This window comes from Eublepharis macularius, chromosome 5, assembly GCF_028583425.1.
Source record: "Eublepharis macularius isolate TG4126 chromosome 5, MPM_Emac_v1.0, whole genome shotgun sequence".
Lineage (NCBI taxonomy): Eukaryota > Metazoa > Chordata > Lepidosauria > Squamata > Eublepharidae > Eublepharis > Eublepharis macularius.
In genome coordinates this window covers 16814605-16833304 of record NC_072794.1, presented here as the reverse complement: position 1 = coordinate 16833304, position 18700 = coordinate 16814605, and the positions used below count along the sequence as shown (strand labels likewise).

The 18700-nt window shown below is 48.3% G+C and overlaps 1 protein-coding gene across 1 annotated transcript in view; it reads right to left on the bottom strand.

The window, feature by feature from the left end:
• The window catches only part of LOC129330252 (ceramide synthase 4-like), a 131094-nt gene that overhangs the window by 90870 nt on the left and 21524 nt on the right, over window positions 1-18700 (bottom strand). Inside the window, exon 2 of the mRNA XM_054980289.1 lies at window positions 1055-1228. Coding sequence (XP_054836264.1) covers window positions 1055-1228 — 174 coding nt within the window. The remainder of the gene's footprint in view (window positions 1-1054; window positions 1229-18700) is intronic.

Below are 18700 nucleotides of genomic sequence, written 5' to 3'. Positions count from 1 at the left end.
CGCCGGACACGGGGGCTATTGAGAAGGCTAGTGTAATGCAGATAGAGCCCTCGAGAAGGCCATGGCCAGGGGATTGGGCATTTATTTACCTCACCCTGGGATACGGGTGGAGTGTGCCGAACTCTACTGCAGTGATGGGGTCCACCTTTCGGCATCGAGGAACAACATATTCTTGGAAGACATTCAGCAAGGGCTCAAGTTGACCATAAGCCACCTGTGGGGTACAGGGGTCTGAGCAGAGGCTCAACCCCCATATTGGCAGGATAGATTGGGATTTCAGCGGGACGGTGACCCCCTTTGCACATTCCTTTAGGGGAATTGGGGGGTCTGTCAGGAGCAGCTGGTGGGCTTCATGGCAGCCAATTGCAAGGGCAGACAGCCCGTGGGACTCCTGGAGAAGTCTGCCCCTATGGGCTTCACGACAGTAGGGGTCTGAGCTTTAAAGGGAGAACCACTTGCCTGGCCGCTGGGAACCAGCCATCCCTTGGAGGGATCACCCCCTGAGGCAGTGAATGCTTGCCCAGGCAGGTCAAGGCAGAGGTCCGGTGAGACAACAGTGCTTGACCTATACCGCTAGTTAGATCCCTTGCTGATTCCAAGTTTATGTTAAGTTAATAAAGGGGCCCATATTTTTATACCCAAGCAACTTGTCTGCCTCTTATTTCAACTAGGGGGGCAAACAAAAGCCCTGACCTCTCTATCATTCTAAGTCTTTGGTTTGTCCCTCTGTGAAATCTGAGAAAAGGGACAGTGCTCAGTGCTCCTCTACTAACAATTAGTCCTTTTTTCCTAAGAAAAGTGATGCTGGTATTCACACTCAGCCCATGTCCTGAATGCCTGCCAAAGAGGGGCTGTACTCCATAAGAAGGTGCCAGTTTTAAGAAGTAAAGGACTTTGCCTCTTTCTTGAGTTTCACCAGGGGACAATCAGAGAATCCCAAACCTTTTGTCAAGACAGTAAAAGAAGCTATCTGACAGGAGGTCCCTTTGAACAAAGTGTCTGAACAAGGAATGCTTGATTTGCATTGCAATGCTGGCAACGGGACATCACTTGCCTTTCAAAGATGAACTGCAGACCAATAAGGAGAAGCGCAAAAGGGATGCTGAGGAGAAGGTGACGGGGCTGAGGGTAGCGGATCTCTTCAGTCTCTTTCATGTCCTCCCAGGTGAGTCCCGGAGGAAACCAAAATTCGTCTTTCCATAACCATTCCATCAAGGGCAGAAGCATCCTGTAGGCAGGAAACAAAGGAGAAAAAGGGTGAAAATCAGTATAATTCCTGCAAAGCGATACAAAATGTTCCAGGAAGGAAGGAAGTGAGGGACGCAAACATAAAAAAACATAGGCAAGGAATATCCATTGCGCTGGCAGCCTGTCAGTTTCTGTTCCGTGGATCTTCCCAAAAACATCTGCATCGATCAGATCAGGCAGAGAAAGATTCAATAAACGGATTTTTTTTTATTCAGAAATCACAGTACAACTAACTAACATAAGGCAATTGACAAGAATGACTGTTTAACTGTAACAGTGCTGACTATATACTCCTTGCCCCCTCCCTTTTCCTATGGAACAGAACTCTTGGTTGTGACAGCCTTTCAACACTAGAAAACTAAACTGTAACTATGTAACTTCCCTAACTTCTATAACTAACAAGGTAACTCCTGTCAGACATTAAACTGCAACTTTTTAGGAGGCTTCAATGGAAAATGGGCTGGACACTCTTAAAATTCTTTGGCAGTTTTAATCTTACTATTACCCCGTTAATGACTTCTATTATATCAAATGGGCCTACGAACTTCCAACTTAATTTTTTACTAGACCGATCTCCTCGTAAGTTCTTTGTAGATAAAAATACCCATCCTCCTACTTTTAAGTCCCATTGAGGTGAGCGCTTCCTGTCTGCTTGGACCTTGTAATGATCTTTTGCTTTTCTCAGGGTCTGTAAAATTAGGTCCCACTGTTGTGCAATTCCCCTCCACCAATTGTGGAGTTCAGTTTTCTCCTCTCCTCCTTTCTCTAGAGGAGTGTTTCTAATAAACGGCATTGCCTTGCCCTCAAACCCTTGGGTGATCTTGAAAGGTGACGCTCCTGTAGAGCTGTGAATGCTGTTGTTATAACAGTATTCAGCGAAAGCTAAGTATTCTGTCCAATTATCCTGCTGATAGTTTATATAACACCTTAGAATTGTTCTAACACCTGATTGACCCTTTCCATCTGCCCATCCATTTCTGGATGGTATCCCAATGACTTCCCTTGGGTGATGCCGGCCACTTCCATTAACTGTTTCCAAAATTTGGCAATAAACTGTGAGTCTCTATCCGAAATTACTTTCTGAGGGAAAGAGTGAAGCCTCGCTATGTGCAACATGAACAGACTGACTAGCTTCTTGGTTGTGGGTAGCTTGGCACAAGGGACAAAATGGGTCTGTTTAGAGAACAGGTCCACCCCCCCCCACCCAATCACTCTCTTTCCTTTACTCAGAGGAAGATTCAGACGATACTACAGACCAAGATCGAGGGGAGTTCACCATTGGTTGTAACAATCATGGTGGTTTTCCCCCTCTCGGTTTTCCCATTAAGCATATTTGACAGGTGCCACATACTGGGACACATCCTTCCTCATTTTGGTCCACCAGAACTGCCTTTGGGTTAGATTCAATGTTTTGAGGTAGCCAAAATGGCCTGCTAGCTTACTATCATGGCAATTTTTTAATACTTCTCCCCTCAGTACCGGTGGAATATACATCTTTCCATTTTGATACCAACATCCATTTATCCTCTTTTCCAATTGCTCTGGTAATCCCTCCCCTGGTTCTTTTTCTAGTTCTCTCTCTCTCTCTCTCTTTTTTTTGAAAATTTTTATTTTTTAATATCTAAAACAGAAAACTACAAAAAACTACGAAAGTACAAGGGAAGGAAAAAGGGGAGAAAAAAAGAAAAAGGGAAGGGGGGGTGGAAAAAATGGGAAGGCAACGTACAAACAATAAACACTACACTTCAATGCTTTCCCTTCATACTGCCATAATTAAGAATTAAACCTTAATAAAGTAATGATGGAGTGGTTGACCTTACAAAATACAAATTACAGTTCAAATTAAGTCTTCTTCCCCCCCCCCCTAGGCCTCGGACACAGTTCTCTCTGAGCAGCTACAGCCGCAGCGCTCGTTGCCTCCCCCCTCCCTTCAGGCTTCGGATCTTCTTCTTTTTGCTTGGTGTCTTGCCCAAATTCTTGATTTTTGTCCACAAAATCCCTTAGCTGATCTTCTGAATTTATCTTGTAAGCTTGATTTTTGTAACTGAACCAAATTCCTTCCGGAAATAGCCATTTATACTTTATCCCACGTTCCCTCAGGAGAGCTGCCAGCCTTTTATACTTAAATCTTCTTTTCCGAACTAAAAATGGAACGTCCTTCAGTATCTTGACTTTATTTCCCAGAAAGTCCAAGTCCGCATTATATGAGTTGTATAGGATAGTGTCCCGGACCCTCCTAGATGAAAACTCAATAAAGATCTTGCGAGGCAGCTGCCGCTTCGTTGCATATTTTGAAGAAGCCCGACGGACTTCCAAAATGGCGCTTTTTACTTCTTCTTTAGTTGCCCTCGCGGGTGTCGCCAGTAATTCCGAGGCAAGATCCCTTAAATCCTCGTTTTCCTCCTCTTTAACATTCTGGAGGCACAAAATAGTCTGTGTTCGTTCCACTTGCAGCCCGATCAGCTGGTTTTCCACCAACCTTAGCTCCTTGTTCGTTGCTCTCATGAGTGACGCATTTTCCCGAGCAGACTTCTCTGCCCCCCCCGCTACTTCCTTGATGGCTCTCACATCGCTCTCAATTAAGCCCACCCTTTGATCTGTTTCATTCAGCTTGTCAACAAAGGGTTTTATGGCTTCGATAACCGACCTTTTCACCAGCTCCTCGAGCGACTCCCCTCTTCCCTGCAGGGCAGCCGAAATTGACTTGCCCAAAGCAGAACTCTGCTTTTTCGCTGCCATTTTAGGGGGGGGGGGGACCGCCAACCTTCCGAAACTCAGCGAGGGGGAAGAAATCCAAGTCTTCTTAACTTCAGATCCCACCACTCCTTCACATGCGCTTGTAATAACAGAAGGGATTCGCTTACTTACAGGCTTCCGCCTAGTCCTGTTCTTTGCCGTTTTCCATGGCCCGGCAGCACGCAAGGTGCCGCGCACGTCTGCCGGCCTCCATGGGGACAAACGGGCAATTTACCCCCTGCATCGATTTCCAGGGGGCTCTTCCCGCCGCGTCCTGGACCCTGACTCCCTCCCTGGGAGTCCTGGGGGCTAATCTTTGCAGATCAGCCGCCCGGTCAGGCTGCTCGGATGCTTCCTCTCGGACCTGCGAAGAGGAGCGTCCGACATGGCTGCAAAAACGAAACCGTCCCTCTCTTTTTCTAGATCTCTCTTCACCCTCTCTTCCCAATCCATGGAAAGGGAAGTCAGTGGGGAAGTTGCCCCCCCCAACTGGGTGGGGGAAAACATTGTGTCTACCACCTCCTCTCTCTGGCTGGCATGCTGTGGGAGATGAGACAGGGCATCTGCCAAAACATTCGAATTCCCCGGGAAGTGTTTAAGGGTGAAATTAAATTGGGAGAAAAACTATGATCATCTTAGCTGCTTCGCTCCCATTTTGCATGGCTATTTTCAAAGTTTCCAAGTTTCTGTCGTCTGTCAACACCTTGAAAGGTACCCTGACCCCTTCCAACCAATGTCTCCATGTGCTTAAAGCCAGTTTAACAGCAGCTGCTTCCTTATCCCAGATGGCCCTGTGCCACTTGGCATCTGGAAAAAAAATTTATATGTAAGCACATGGATGCATCTTCCCATCTTCCCCATCTTGTAATACAACTCCTCCCATAGCCACATGACTTGCATCTACCTGCATTACGAACTTATGAGATTCATTTGGGTGGTGCAATACCGGCTCAGAGGTAAACCTAGATTTTAATTTTAAGACCGTACTAACTTTGTGCTTCGTTTAGTTCCATTCGGGCATCTCCCTTTGGTTTTTAGTAAATCAGTGAGCGTTAATGCAACTTGGGCAAAATTCCTAATAAAGGGTCTATAAAAATTCACGAATCCCCAAAAATATTGCAATTGTCTCTGAGTTCGGGGGGCTTCCCACCCTAACACTGCTTCAATTTTTGCTGGATCTATTCCTAAACCTTTGTGGGACACCCAGTAGACTAGGAAGTCCAGTTCTTTCCTGTGGAATTCACATTTAGAAAGCTTGGGAAATAACCAGTGCTGAAGCAGGGTTCTTAACACTTCTCTTACTAGCTTCATATGGGAAGTGAGGTCCTGCATGTACACCAGTACATCATCCAAATAGACCACCACCACTTTGTACAAATACTTGTGCAGAGCGTTGTTAATTAGGTTCATGAACACTCCTGAGGCCCCTTGTAGACCAAACGGCATTACTCAGTACTTAAATTGGCCCAGTGGGGTATTAAATGCCGTTTTCCATTCGTCACCCTTTTTTATCTGTACCCTGAAATAGGCATCATGTAAATCTAGTTTTGTGAATATCTTTCCTTGAGCGACTACCCCCAAGATATCCCTAATAAGTGGGAAGGGATAAGCATTGGACATGGAGACCGCATTAATTCCCCGATAATTGGTATATAACCTCAAACCCCCATCTTTCTTTTTCCTGAATACCACTGGTGCGGCATGGTGAGATTTCGCTGGGTGGATAAAACCCCTAGCTAGGTTCTTATCTATGAACTTGCGCAATTCCTCCCTCTTCCCTAAATTCATTGAATACAGTTTCCCTTTTGGTAGCTTTTCTCCTGGTATTAGTTTGATCACACAATCAGTTCACCCATGAGGGGCAGTTCGTCCACCTCTCCTTCTTCGAACACTTTGCTTAGGTCCTTATATTCCGGAGGAATCTTATCCCTCTCTTCCACAGTTAAACATATAGCATCAGTGATAGGCTGGGACCCCCACTGGTGGTTCCATGTATGTTTATGACAATGTTTCGAGGGAAAATCCAACTCGCCTGCTTTCCACTTAATATATGAGTCATGATGGTACAGCCATCTCACCCCTACCACCAACGGGAACTTTGTGGCTGGGCTGACCATGAAAGTCCTGTCCTCCCAGTGGTGCCCTATCCCCATCAGAATCGGTTTGGTTTCAAATCCCAGGGGGGTTCTCTTCATGACTGTACCATCCATTTGTTCATACAGTAATGGCTCTGGCAGTTAGTGTACATTTAGTCCCAGTTCAGTCACTAGAGAGAGGGCAATCAAATCTCTAGTACACCCCGAGTCAATCAGTGCCCTAACTCAGAGATTGGTTCCCCACCTCGGATTCAGCAGGGTGACGACACAGAAGAATAAAGCTCCCTTCTGTCTCACCTTCATTGGCACCTGCTCCTCTGAGACCTGCTGACCAGTGTCCTTTACAGAAAGTCTTGGTCATTTCCCGCAAGTGGTTTGGTGTCTCCTTCGTCAGTTGAGAATGACCCCCCAGTATATACCTCAGTGTCACCGTTTGCTCGAGCCGCTGCCACTGCCATCTCCTTCTCGGCGTGACAAGGTCTGGGTCTAGGCCACCTCTCCTGAGTACTTTTTGGCTTCCATTTTTGTTCTGGGAACACTCTTCTCATCTTGAGACACTCCATTACGAAATGGCCACCTTCCCCACATTGTAGGCAAACGCCTGGCTCATCCTTCAGCTCTTCTTGTCTGGAGGGAGGGGGCTGTTCCATTCCCTCCTTAGATCTCATGGTTGCCCTTCCCCGAGGTTCTTTTGCTGTCCAGCCTGGTGTTGTAGACGCAGCAACTTCACAACCTGTTCCCTATTCTCGATCTTGCAAGCTAGCTGGATCCATCCTAATAAGGTTTTCGGATCATCCTGTACCAGGGCCTTAGCCATCAAATCTGGATATAAGCCTGCTTGGAAAAATTCAATTTTCACTCCCTCTGTCCAATCCCTCAGCTTAGCCGCATGCTCTCTAAACTCTGCTGCATACTCACATCTAGGGCGATTGCCCTGCCTCATGTGCTTCTCGCCCTCTCTTCCTCCAAAGGGTCTTCATAATGCTCTTTAAGAGCTTGCACAAATGCATTTAAATTTTGTAGCTTGGAAGCTTGTGCCGCATAGAGAGTTACGTACCATTTGGCCTCTGAGCCCCCTAAATGGGACCCGATATAGCTCACCTGGCTCAGGTGACTGGGGAAGGTATGGCCCCACTTGCATAAAAACTCTCCCACCTGTACCAGGAAGTATGCCGGGTCTTCAGAGTCCTCCTCAAATCGTGCTTCTAACTTCCACCAACTCAACAGGATTTGACCCTAGATCAAGGGCCTCACTGGTTGATCATGATAAGATGGTGTGCGGACTCCCTGTTGAAAGGGTTGTAAGGGAGAAGGGTCCCTGGGTAAATTAGAATGTCTCTGTGGCAAATCAGCTGGGTGCTTTGCAGGAGTTCTCTCATTCCTCCCACTATCTTCCTCATTAACACTTTAAGCTCTTCTACTTCCCCCCCGTAGAGCTTGTACTTCCCTGGTGTTGTGGCCTTTGGAGTCTTCCCCCTCTGTTTCCTCTTCACTCTCTTCCCTCTCATCACTTACAATGGCTTCTTCCTTCCCCCGACTCGGCATGAAAAGCTTAGACCTCCTCCTGTCTCTAAGCTCTCTGTCTACAGTGGCATGAGAACAAGGATCCCAGCTTCAGGGAGTCGCTGCCAGCCTGGGTAGGAAGTTCAGGTCTGTCTGTGGTATTATCCCAGGCCCCCTCACCTCTTCTGCCTTTAGCTTGGATTCCTCTCACTGAGTTCTTTGGTGTCCTTTGGATTTCACCAGTGATCTTTCTTGGCTCGACTGCCATTTTGCAGGGGCCAACAGTGTGTCTTCTGGGGTCCATAGGAGGAAAAGATGATTCTCGGCAAAACGTCAGGTTCTGTTCCACGGATCATCCAAAAATATCCGTACCAATCAGATCAGGCAGAGACAGATTCAGTAAACAGATTTTTAAAATTCAGGAATCACAGTACAACCAACTAACATAAGGCAATTGCCAAGAATGACTGTTTTACTGTAGCAATGCTGACTATATACTCCTTGCCCCTCCCTTTTCCTATGGATTGGAACTTGTGGCTTTGACAGCCTTTAAACACTAGAAAACTAAACTGTAACTATGTAACTTCCCTACCTTTTATAACTGACAGGCTAACTCCTGTCAGACATTAAACTGCAACTATGTAACTTCTGCCTTCTATGCCAGACAGGTTAACCCCTGTCTGACACAGCCAGCCTGATAAATTGAAATCCAAAGGGGGCATCTATTCATTTTTCATCCTTCCATTAGGTTAACTGTACCCCCATTTTGTTCTCACAACAGACCTGGAAGGTAGGCTAGATTAGAAGAGAGTGAGTTAGATCCAACAGAAAGTTTCCTTGAAGGCAGAAGTTTTTCTCTACTTGGAATGGGACTTCCTTGCCTTCCACAGCAATGGAAGATACTCCTAGAAATGTTGTTGAAGCGGTCACCTTTTCCCCCACATGGAAGGCATTTTGGGCTGCTATGGGAGGACAAAGGCAAGGAAGTTTTGTTTTCCATTGGATCCAAGGAAGAGACTGGTTGAAGGTCAATTGTTGGGTTTTGTGGCTGTCCAGGGAACTGAATTCCAGATCTGGTCCAATAGAGAAACAACTACATACCACCGGATTTATCCATCTTCCTGCACGTCCCTCCCCTACCATGGTGTAGCCGGAGTATGGATTTAATCACAAACGCTCTAGTTATACATGTGTATTCTAATGAATTTTGTATAAATTTCAAAGTAGTTTGTCAACAGGGTGTGTAATACACAAGTGTTCCTTTTATCCTTTGACTGCCAATTGAAAGAAGTCGGATGAAAGGAGATTAATGGTTCTTTAATGGCTAAAACGAACCAATCGTAATCTGCTCACTTAACTTTTGGTTGACATTTAAAGATTTATTGGCATTTCTGGCACTGCACTGAGGGACGACATCGCTGAAGGCACATGCTTGGTTCTAAACCGTGAATATGAAAATGAAGGTTCTTTTTTCTGGAGAGGGTTTTGGGCTAGCAGCCAGCGTAAAACAATATCATTATGGAAGTGGATGGTTCCAGCTTACTGAGGAAAAAATAAGAATGCTAGGAATAGGAGTCAGGTAAAGCTGCAGCAATTTCTCATTTAAAAGAATAGTAGAATTAGATTAGATACGTACCTCTTTTAGAGAACCCAAGGTTTGCTCATTATTGTCAGTTTTGCAAACCTTGCTTGTTCTTCCAGCTCATTTGAAGTGTTTTAAAATTCCCAACTATAGTCGAGCTTTCTTCCTAGCTAGGAAGTATGTGCTCCCCTCAGCAATTTTGAGGGGCCGTGAAGATCGCGTTTCAGGATAGATAATGTGGATGTGGATTGAGAGGGCCTGAAATATTGGCTCATATGATTTCAGACTCTCCATGGTACGATTTATGTAGAGTAAAATGGCTGGATCCAATCCTAAGAAACTTAGGGTCTGTTAAAAGACTAAAATAAGGCTGATTTTATTAAAGGATGATCGGGGGATTACTTTAGCCATGGGGGAAAAAAATCAGTGGTGATTAAGTTGAATGAAAAGAAGCATTTTTGACGGTGGAGCTAAGAATAAGATTTAAGAATACACTCCTTCTATCTGAGATGGTCGTCCTCTTCCATCGAGTGCGCAGCTTCGAGAGGGATGCACATGGAAGCATGAGGGAGGAAGGGAACACCCACCTAGCCAGATCAGCCGAATCAACCCTGGCAATTAATGAGGTGACAGATATCACAGCCAGATCACCTTCACATCCACATCCTCACTTCCTAAAACAAAGACTGCTAGATATTGATAGGCAAACCCTATGTTCTCTGGCATAGAAGACCTGCTCGCCATTGGAGTTTGGAATCATCCCTAAATATAAAAGCCCTGCTGCTTATTTCTCATCGCAGTCTTTCCCTTGCCTACACTGAGCTTTTATGCTCACATGTTTAAACGTTTTACCCTCTGAAATTCTGTTTGAGAGATTTACAACTACACCCTACCCCAATAGACTATGCCCTTGTGGAAGGATGCAACCCGAATCTGTAACTCATGTTTTATTTTATTGCAACTTTTATGTTCTCATGCGGGACTCCTTGATTAGCCCTCTGCTGATCAATCGTCAGGGTCAATCTGACAGAGGATTAGTTTCTTCCTTACTATCAGATCATTGTCCCCACATTACACATACGGTTGCATTGTATTTCTCAATTGCTACGTGGATTAGGGAGTATATGGTTTTTTTGGTTTCTGCCCTGCTCGATGTAAATTGCTTTATTGAATGCCAATAAAAGGTTGCTGCTGATGATTTAAGAATAACTTACAGGGGGATAATTTTAAGTTTTAGAAAATGTAGAATTATATATGACTTGCTGGAAATACAGGATGAGAGCAAAGCATCAGGAGAGAGCAGTACTGCCACTCAGTGACCTTGCCAAAATGGGGCCAGGTCAGCCTCCTTCCCTCAACCATCTCCATCCAGCCCCAAGCCAATGAGGAAGGACCCAAGCTGGCAAAAAAATAAAGGGGGCACCTCACATCATCGTATGAACTGAAGTAACATTAGTCCTTGCAGACAAAGAAAGAATATTCTTTAATTTGACTCATTTACACATGTACAACTCATACTGTGGCACAACCCTAAATTTTGGACAGTGACATGTGTATATGAGGCAGTCTACAGCTGGTTGCTTTGAGCTGTGCAGGAATTTTCAGTAGAGTATCCCTGGTCAGCCATGAGTCAGCCCCTTTTTGCTTGTTTCACCTGTATCAGGAAACTTAACATTTCTTTAATTGGATTTGGTTAGCAAAAACTGATAAGGTCATAACTGAAGAGGGTAGGAATGTATGAAGCCAATTGTATCACTGGCCAAGCTTAGAACCAGGGAGAACTCACCACCAAGTTTTCATATCTGAATTTAAGCCCTGTATTTATGTGAGTTTGTGTGTGTGTGTGTGTGTGTGTGTGTGTGCGTGCACGCGCATGTGTGTGTTGGAGGATGTTTGGCTGTGCCATGGAGATGTGTGTAGGTGTGTGAAAATTGCAAAAATAGCAACATTTTGCTATTTTGCAACATGTTTGTGTTGGCTGCATATTGAGGAGTCTGTGCTCTGTGTGTGGTTTGAATGGAAGAAACTGTGTGTGGCCTGTTCACATGAATGTGAGTGGAGGGGAATCTGTTTTCTGGTGCACTGTGTGTACGTGTGTGTGTGTATGCATACATGTGTTTTATGCATGGTTTGGTGTGGTTGTGAATAGACATGGCCACAAACCAAAAAAATGTAATGACTCTGCGGTTCATGGTTCGATGCCAACGACGTTCCCAAAGTCGCAAACTGCAACTAACATTTTCCGTTGCCAAACTAATTCGCAGTTCGTGGGGTGCAGAACGGTCCCCGTGACACTCAGAGAGTCCATATTCCTGGGGAGTATTTTGCAGGCTCTCCTACAGCCATCATCCAAGTTTTATTGGAGTTATACCTTCTCCAATACAAGGCCCCCAGGAAACTCCCACTCGATACAATTAGAGACACCGGTTGACATTGACCAGTGTACAGGAACAGTGGGTACTGCAAGCAGTCGCCGGGCCTGGTGGGCAGGGAGAGGCGGCGATGAGCTGCCTCCCCTTTAGGGGGTAGGGGGTCTGGCTGCTTGCCGGTGACACCCCCCATGTGCCAGCCCGCCAGGCCAAAGAGGAGCGTGCTGGTATTCTCAGAGAGGGAAGGAAAGTGGTTGATTTTGGCGGCTGCCGGGTCTGGCGGGCACAGGGAGGTGGTGATGAGCCACCTACCCTCAGGGGGTGGGGGGTTTGGCTGCTCGCCGGTGGCACCCCCCATGTGCCTGCCCACCAGGCCAAAGAGGGGTGCACTGGTATTCCCAGCAATGTAGGAATGGTGGGTACTGCCGGCAGCTGCTGGGCCGGTGGACACGGGGAGGCAGTGGCAAGCAGCCTCCCCTTTAGGGGGTGGGGTTCTGGCCACTCACTGGCAGCACCCCGCATGTACCCAGCCACCAGGCCAAAGTGGAGCACGCTGGTATTCCCAGCAATGTAGGAATGGTGGGTATTGCTGGCAGCCGCTGGGCCTGGCATACATGGAGAGGCAGCAATGAGCCACCTCCCCTTTAGGGGTCCGCGGGTCTTACTGCACGCCGGCGGCACCCCCCATGTGCCCACCCGCAAGGCCAAAGAGGAGCGCCCTGGTATGCCTAGCAAGGCAGGGACTGTGGGTAGTGCCGGAGGCCGCCGTGGCTGCTGAGCATGAGGAAGCAGCAATGGGCACCTCCCCTTTAAGTGGTGGGGGGGTCTCGCCACATGCTGGCGGCACCCCCAATGTGCCCGCCTGCCGGCCCAAAGTAGAGTTTGCTGGTATTCCCAGCAATGTAGAAATGGTGGGTACTGGAAGCGGCCACCGGGCCTGGCGGGCATGGGGAGGCAGCAATGAACAGCCTCCCCTTTAGGTGGTGGGGGGGTCTTGCTGCTCACCAGTGATGCCCCCCATGTGCCTGCCCGCCAGGCCTAAGAGGAGCACGCTGGTATTCCCAGCGATGGAAGAAAAGTGGTTGATGCCTGTGGCCGCCAGGCCCGGTGGACATGGAGAGGCGGTGATGACCCACCCCTCAGGGGGTGGAGGGTCTGGTAACTCACCGGTGGCACCCCCCATATGCCCACCCACCAGGCCAAATAGGGGCGTGCTGGTATTCTCAGCAATGTAGGAATGGTTGGTTATGCCGGCGGCCGGCAGTTCTGGCTGGCACGGGGAGGCGGCGGAGAGCCACCTCCCCTTTAGAGGGTGGGGGTCTGGCCGCTCACCAGCAGGACCCCCCATGTGCCCAGCTGCCAGGCCAAAGTGGAGCGCACTGGTATTTCCAGCAATGTAGGAATGGTGGGTACTGCAAGCGGCCGCCGGGCCTGGAGGGCATGGGGAGGCGGTGATGAGCCACCTCCCCTTTAGTGGTCTGGGGTCTGGCTGCTCGCTGGTGACACCCCCCATGTGCCCGGCCTCCAGGCCAAAGAGCAGCATGCTGGTATTCCCAACGAGGGAAGGAAAGTGATATGTGTCGGCAGCCACCAGACCTGGCGGGCACGGGGAGGCGGTGATGAGCCACCTACCCTCAGGGGGCAGGGGGTCTGGCTGCTCACTGGCGGCACCCCCCATGTGCCCGCCCACCAGGCCAAAGTGGAGCATGCCGGTATTCCCAGCGCAGGCAGGATGAGGTGTGTGCCAGTGGCCACCAGGTCTGGTGGGCATAGGGAGGCGGAGATGGGCTGCCTCCACTAAGGGGGCGGGGGGTCTGGCCGCTCACTGGTGGCACCCCCCATGAGCCCGCCCGCCAAGCCAAAGTGATGGTATTCCCGGTGTGGGTGGGAGAGGACATGACATCAACAACCGTAGGTCCTCACCCGCTGGTCCCACTGAGGTACTCTGTGGTGGCTGCCTACAGTACCCACCTTCCTGCCTTGCCAGAAAGGATGGGAGCGAGAGGACCTGTCATGTGGGGGGGGGGGTAATTGGGAAGATCCCCTGAAATCGCCAGGCCAAGTGGAGCGCACTGGTATTCCCGGCATGGGTGGGAGAGTACATGACATTCGGACGGGGTCCTGATCCCCCAGCAACCATGGGTCCTCACCCGAGGATCCCACTGAGGAACAGTGTCATGGCAGCAGACGACAGTACCCATCTTCCTGCCTTACCGGAAAGAATGGGAGGGAGAGGACCTATCATGTGGGGGGTAAGTGGGAAGAAGCCCCTGCAACTGCCTGGTCAAAGAGGAGTGCGCTGGTATTCCCAGCAAAGGCCGGAGGGTAGGTGATATCCCTTCTCTTTCTATTTCAATATCTGTTTCTACATACAGTTCTGCAACCATATACCATTCTTTAACTGTTAACATACATTCTCTAATGTTTGTGCATACATTCTAGTATCGTTTTAATTATACTGATACATTCTGTACTGTTTGTCTCTTTCTCTGTTTTTGATTTTCATTCCTTTTCTCCATGGATGTGGTGTGTTCTGTTTGATTCTATATCTCCTTGATGCATTCGCATTCTATTTCTACTTCTAGAACGGTTGATTTCTGTGTGCCCCTTTCTATCTGTGTCTCTGTTTCTCCCTCTCACTGTCTCTTTGCAACTTTCTATCTCTCTCTGTCTCTTCCTATGTGATTCCACCACTATTTATCTGAATCTATCTCTTTCTACATATATCTGCCCTTTATTATTTCTTTCCATCTCTACCTGTCTTTTTTCTCTTTCTATAACTATATTGTTTTCTACATTGCTTTCTCTATCTTCATCCATATGTAGGCTCATGTGTCCATCTTTTTCCAATGGTTTTGTTTTTGTTTTTCAATACATCTTTCTATCTGTCTCTCTGTCTTGGTCTGTCTGACATGAGGAGGGGGAGGGGGAAGATCCCCCAGCAGCCATGGGTCCTCACCCGAGGGTCCCACTGAGGAGTAATACGGTGGCAGCCGACAGTAACCACCTTCCTGCCTTGACGGAAAGGATGGGAGTTGTGGGACACATTCCCACCCAGCTGAAAGGGGACCCATCAGTCCTGTTGACAGTGGAGCTGCAACAGTGTGCAACACAATACAAGCGGCTGCGCGATCGCAACCGAGTTGTGTAACCAAGGAGGGAGCAGTGGCAGGATAGTCCCTCATGAAGCGGAGGCTGACATGACCTGCCCTCCTGCCTTTGCAGAAAGTAGGGAATGGGCAGGACAGGAGACATTGCTTGGATGGGTCAGAGTGGTTTCTGAGAGGGGGAGACAAAAATGGGACAGCAGCAGCAGCAGCTGACATCGGCCACCTTCCTGCCTTTGCAGGAAGGACATGAGTCGAGGGATCCATTCCCCCCTGCTCAGAGGGCTCAGCATTTGCAATGGATAGGGGCACCATGCAGCTAAACTATATGTGAAACAGTTCCTGACGTGCTGCACAAATGCCCAAAGGAGGCTGCCTCCAGCATCACCCATTTTCCTGCCTTCGCAGAAAGGTGGTGTCATGATTATCTGGCTGTGCCAGGGAGGCCTATCAAGGTCTCAGAAGCCTGGTAAAAGTACGAGTGGACCTGGCTAAACCTGACCCAAATGTGCCAGCCCTCATTCAAGATACTCACAGGACTCGATGGGCAAGGGTGCGTGGCAACAACATGGAGAGAACCAAGGGGCAAAATGTTTTAGTAGCCTGCGGAAGCCCACACACTCCACGATGGATAGGGGCAAACCATGTAGGGCAATTGTCTCTGCCAAGATGTGAAGGCCCACCTCCTGAGCCATCCGCCTCAAGTTTCTAAACGGCACTGTCCCAGACCCCGAGGGGACAACCTCCGCAAGCGTGGCCTTCCGGAGCACTCTGCTCCCATCAGCGTCACCCTCAGGGCAAAGTGACCCTCCCACTGATCCCCACTCAGAAGAACTGTTTGCCCCCTTTCTCCTCCCAATGGATGTTTCACTGGGTGAGGAGGGAGACAGGCTCGGGTGGTGCTTCTTCGGGTGCCAAGTCAGGGCCGTCAAAAACAGGTGCTTCAGTTTTTTGCCCCTGCGCACCAGGACATCATAAGCATGGCACCACACCACATGGGGGTCATCAGGAAGGGTCCAAAAGTGCCTCCATATGGAGACATTGAAATGTGGACCACTAACTGTCCCAGGAGAAGGAGGACGAATGGTTATAGGCTGCACTGCAGGGCTGGCCATGGATGATGGGGTGAGGGGTGGACTGCAGGCAGGGACACCACTGAGAGTTTGGGATGGGGACGGGAGGGATATTTCATAACACATATACCATTCCTCCAGGGATCCACCCACCCCTCCTCTGGAGCCCACACAGGTGAATTGGGGGGAGCTGGAGGACTCTCTGTGGCCCCCGAGCCACACCCAATACTGCTTTCAACAACTGAACCAGGAGGACTGCCATCGCACTTCACCCCACAACCAACCTTGGCGGCCAAAACAAGAGGAAGACTCACTGTTCCACCAAACTAGAATTAAGGAGGACAGGAAAGGAGATGACTCTGTGTGCCCTCTGCCATGGTGACCACTGAGCTTGGTCCCAGGGCCTGGCAGCAGCCCTGGAACCAGAGGCTGAGGCTAGAGCCCTAGCCCAGCACACCAATATGCCTGACCACCAGATCAGGCACTGGAAATAATACTGTGAGCCCTCAGCCCAGGTGCCCACTGAGCTTGGCCCCAGAGCCAGGCAGCAGCCCTAACACCAGAGGGAGGGAGGGACTAGAGCCCTAGCCCACCACTCTCACAGACCTGACCAGATCAGGCACTAATGATACTGTGTGAGCCCTCAGCTGAGGTGCTCACTGAGCTTGGACCCAGGGCCTGGCAGAAGCACTGGAACCGGAGGCTGGGGCTACAGCCGTAGCCCAGTACACCAAGATGCCTGGACAGAACAGGCACAGAGACTAAGAATAATAATAGTAATAATAAGAATCAGAATTAAAAGGATGATTGTGATAATAATCATCATCATTTGGTGAGCCCTCAGCCCAGGTGCCCACTGAGCTTGGCCCCAGGGCCTGGCAGCAGCCCTGGCACCAGAGGGAGGGACTAGAGCCCTAGCCCATGACTCCCAGAGGCCTGACCAGATCAGGCACTAGTAATAATACTGTGAGCCCTCAGCCAAGGTGCCCACTGAGCTTGGCCCCAGAGCCAGGCAGCAGCCCTGGAACCAGAGGAGATTGATACCTATCTCAAAAATCCCAGCTCAATTATACTCTCTTTCTCCCCAAAGGCTAGCAAGTGGCAAGCAAGAGCTCCATCCCACTCCACTGCTCTCTGAAAGTAAAACCAGAACTGGGAGTGCAGTGCTTTTTATAAGCTGAGGTCCAAAAGAGCAACACAAGAGGTCTGTGTTTGGCCGTCAGAGCTGCCTATCAGGGTTTGCAGGGATGAGATTGGAGTGCCCATGGCTACAGAACACCCCCTTCCCCCTCTCTCCCCTGGGTGTCTTCTCCCAACTTGTAACCACTTTGCAGCTCCATGGTTGGAAGGAAGACCTGCCGATCAAGGTAGGCTGGGCTTCCATTCGGGTTTCCAGAGTGACAGAAGGAGCGCAGACAGAGTTCAGGCATTCCCCTGGCTCCATTTCCAGGGAAATTGATTGATGGCGCCTGACTGTCAGGCTTCCCGAACCAGGGCCGAATGCACCAAACCAGGCTTCTTCCAAACACCGGTTCATTTGCTGTGGACAATCACGAACTGCCTGCTTGCTATCGGGCGATCGCCAATTTCGTGGATTTTTGAAGTTCGTAATGCGGTTCGTGCCCATCTCTAGTTGTGAATGGGATATATGACCAAGTAGAACTATAGTAAACATATTCAAAATGTGGGAAAATATCCACTTTTCTAACTGTCCCATTCAGCATATTGTCAAAAAGACACAGATAAATGGTTTCGTGGGGGTTGGGGGAAAGAAAAACTGTACTCTTTGCAGGAGATGGCTTTTTGTGCACCTTGGGTCAGTCACAGCTTCTAGGAGCTCTCTCAGCTCCTCCTACCTAACAGGATGTTTTGTTGTGGGGATAATAATGACATACATTGTAAACCGTTCTGAGTGGCCATTAAGTTGTCCTGAAGGGCGGTATATAAATTGAATGTTATTATTATTACAAACCTTGTTACCTGGGAAAACAGACTGCCAGAGGGAAAGGAGGTGATGTGCAAAATCATGTCAAGGAAAACCGCAGGATCAGAATAAACTTTGCATAATAAAATCTCATATTCTAAAAGAAATCCTTAAATATTAAAAAGCTCTGTTATGCAAAACACAGCTGCAAAGAGAATGAAATAAAACTCTGTGTGTGCACTCATGCATGCGGAGTATGGATTACCCCACTGAAAAATACCCTCAGCAATTTAAACATATCCCCCCTCCCCAAATATAGCAACAGAAACATATGCAAACTGGTCTGTGAAATAATTGCACATCCTTGTTCAGATTACCTTTACACACTCTCTCTCTCTCTCTCTCTCTCTCTCTCTCTCTCTGTCTAACTACCAGCATGTCATATGTAGTAGTTACAATAAGTTTTTAAATTCACCTTTGTAATCTGTTATTATACTAGTAGGGTCTTCTTGGCCACCCATTTTTCCTCTTATTAAAATGGAAAACCTAGCCATGTTAGGAGTCTTTGAAGAATTGCTGTTGCTTACCTTTTTTGCTCAGGGGTGACTGATGAAAAAGCAGGAGAGTGTGAAGCTCTGGGGATTTTTATAGTTGAGATGGTTCTAGTGTCTTTTCTGATTGGTTGGTTGGGGAGCTGAGCCTCCAACTAAACTTTATTCCACCCTGTTGATTAAACCACTACTTAATTGTTGTCGATAGACATCTATCTGGGGCAACTTCATTATTATATCAGACTCTGTGCCTTGCAGTGCGTTGTATAGAAGGGTCAAACTCTCTCCATGTTACAGGGCTATTTTTGTGTAGATAAAATGGAGAGGTGAATTATCTTGTAAGCGTCTATGGGTCCTCCTTTGGGAGAAAAGCAGGTCATAATTATCTAAATAAGTAAATGGCTAGTAGTTTTGGCAGCCCTTTTTCTTTTCTTTCTGTCCTTTCTGGAGTATTCCTATCCATATTCAAGTTTTGTGTGTGCTTTTCTGTATTACTTTATATGCATCTGTA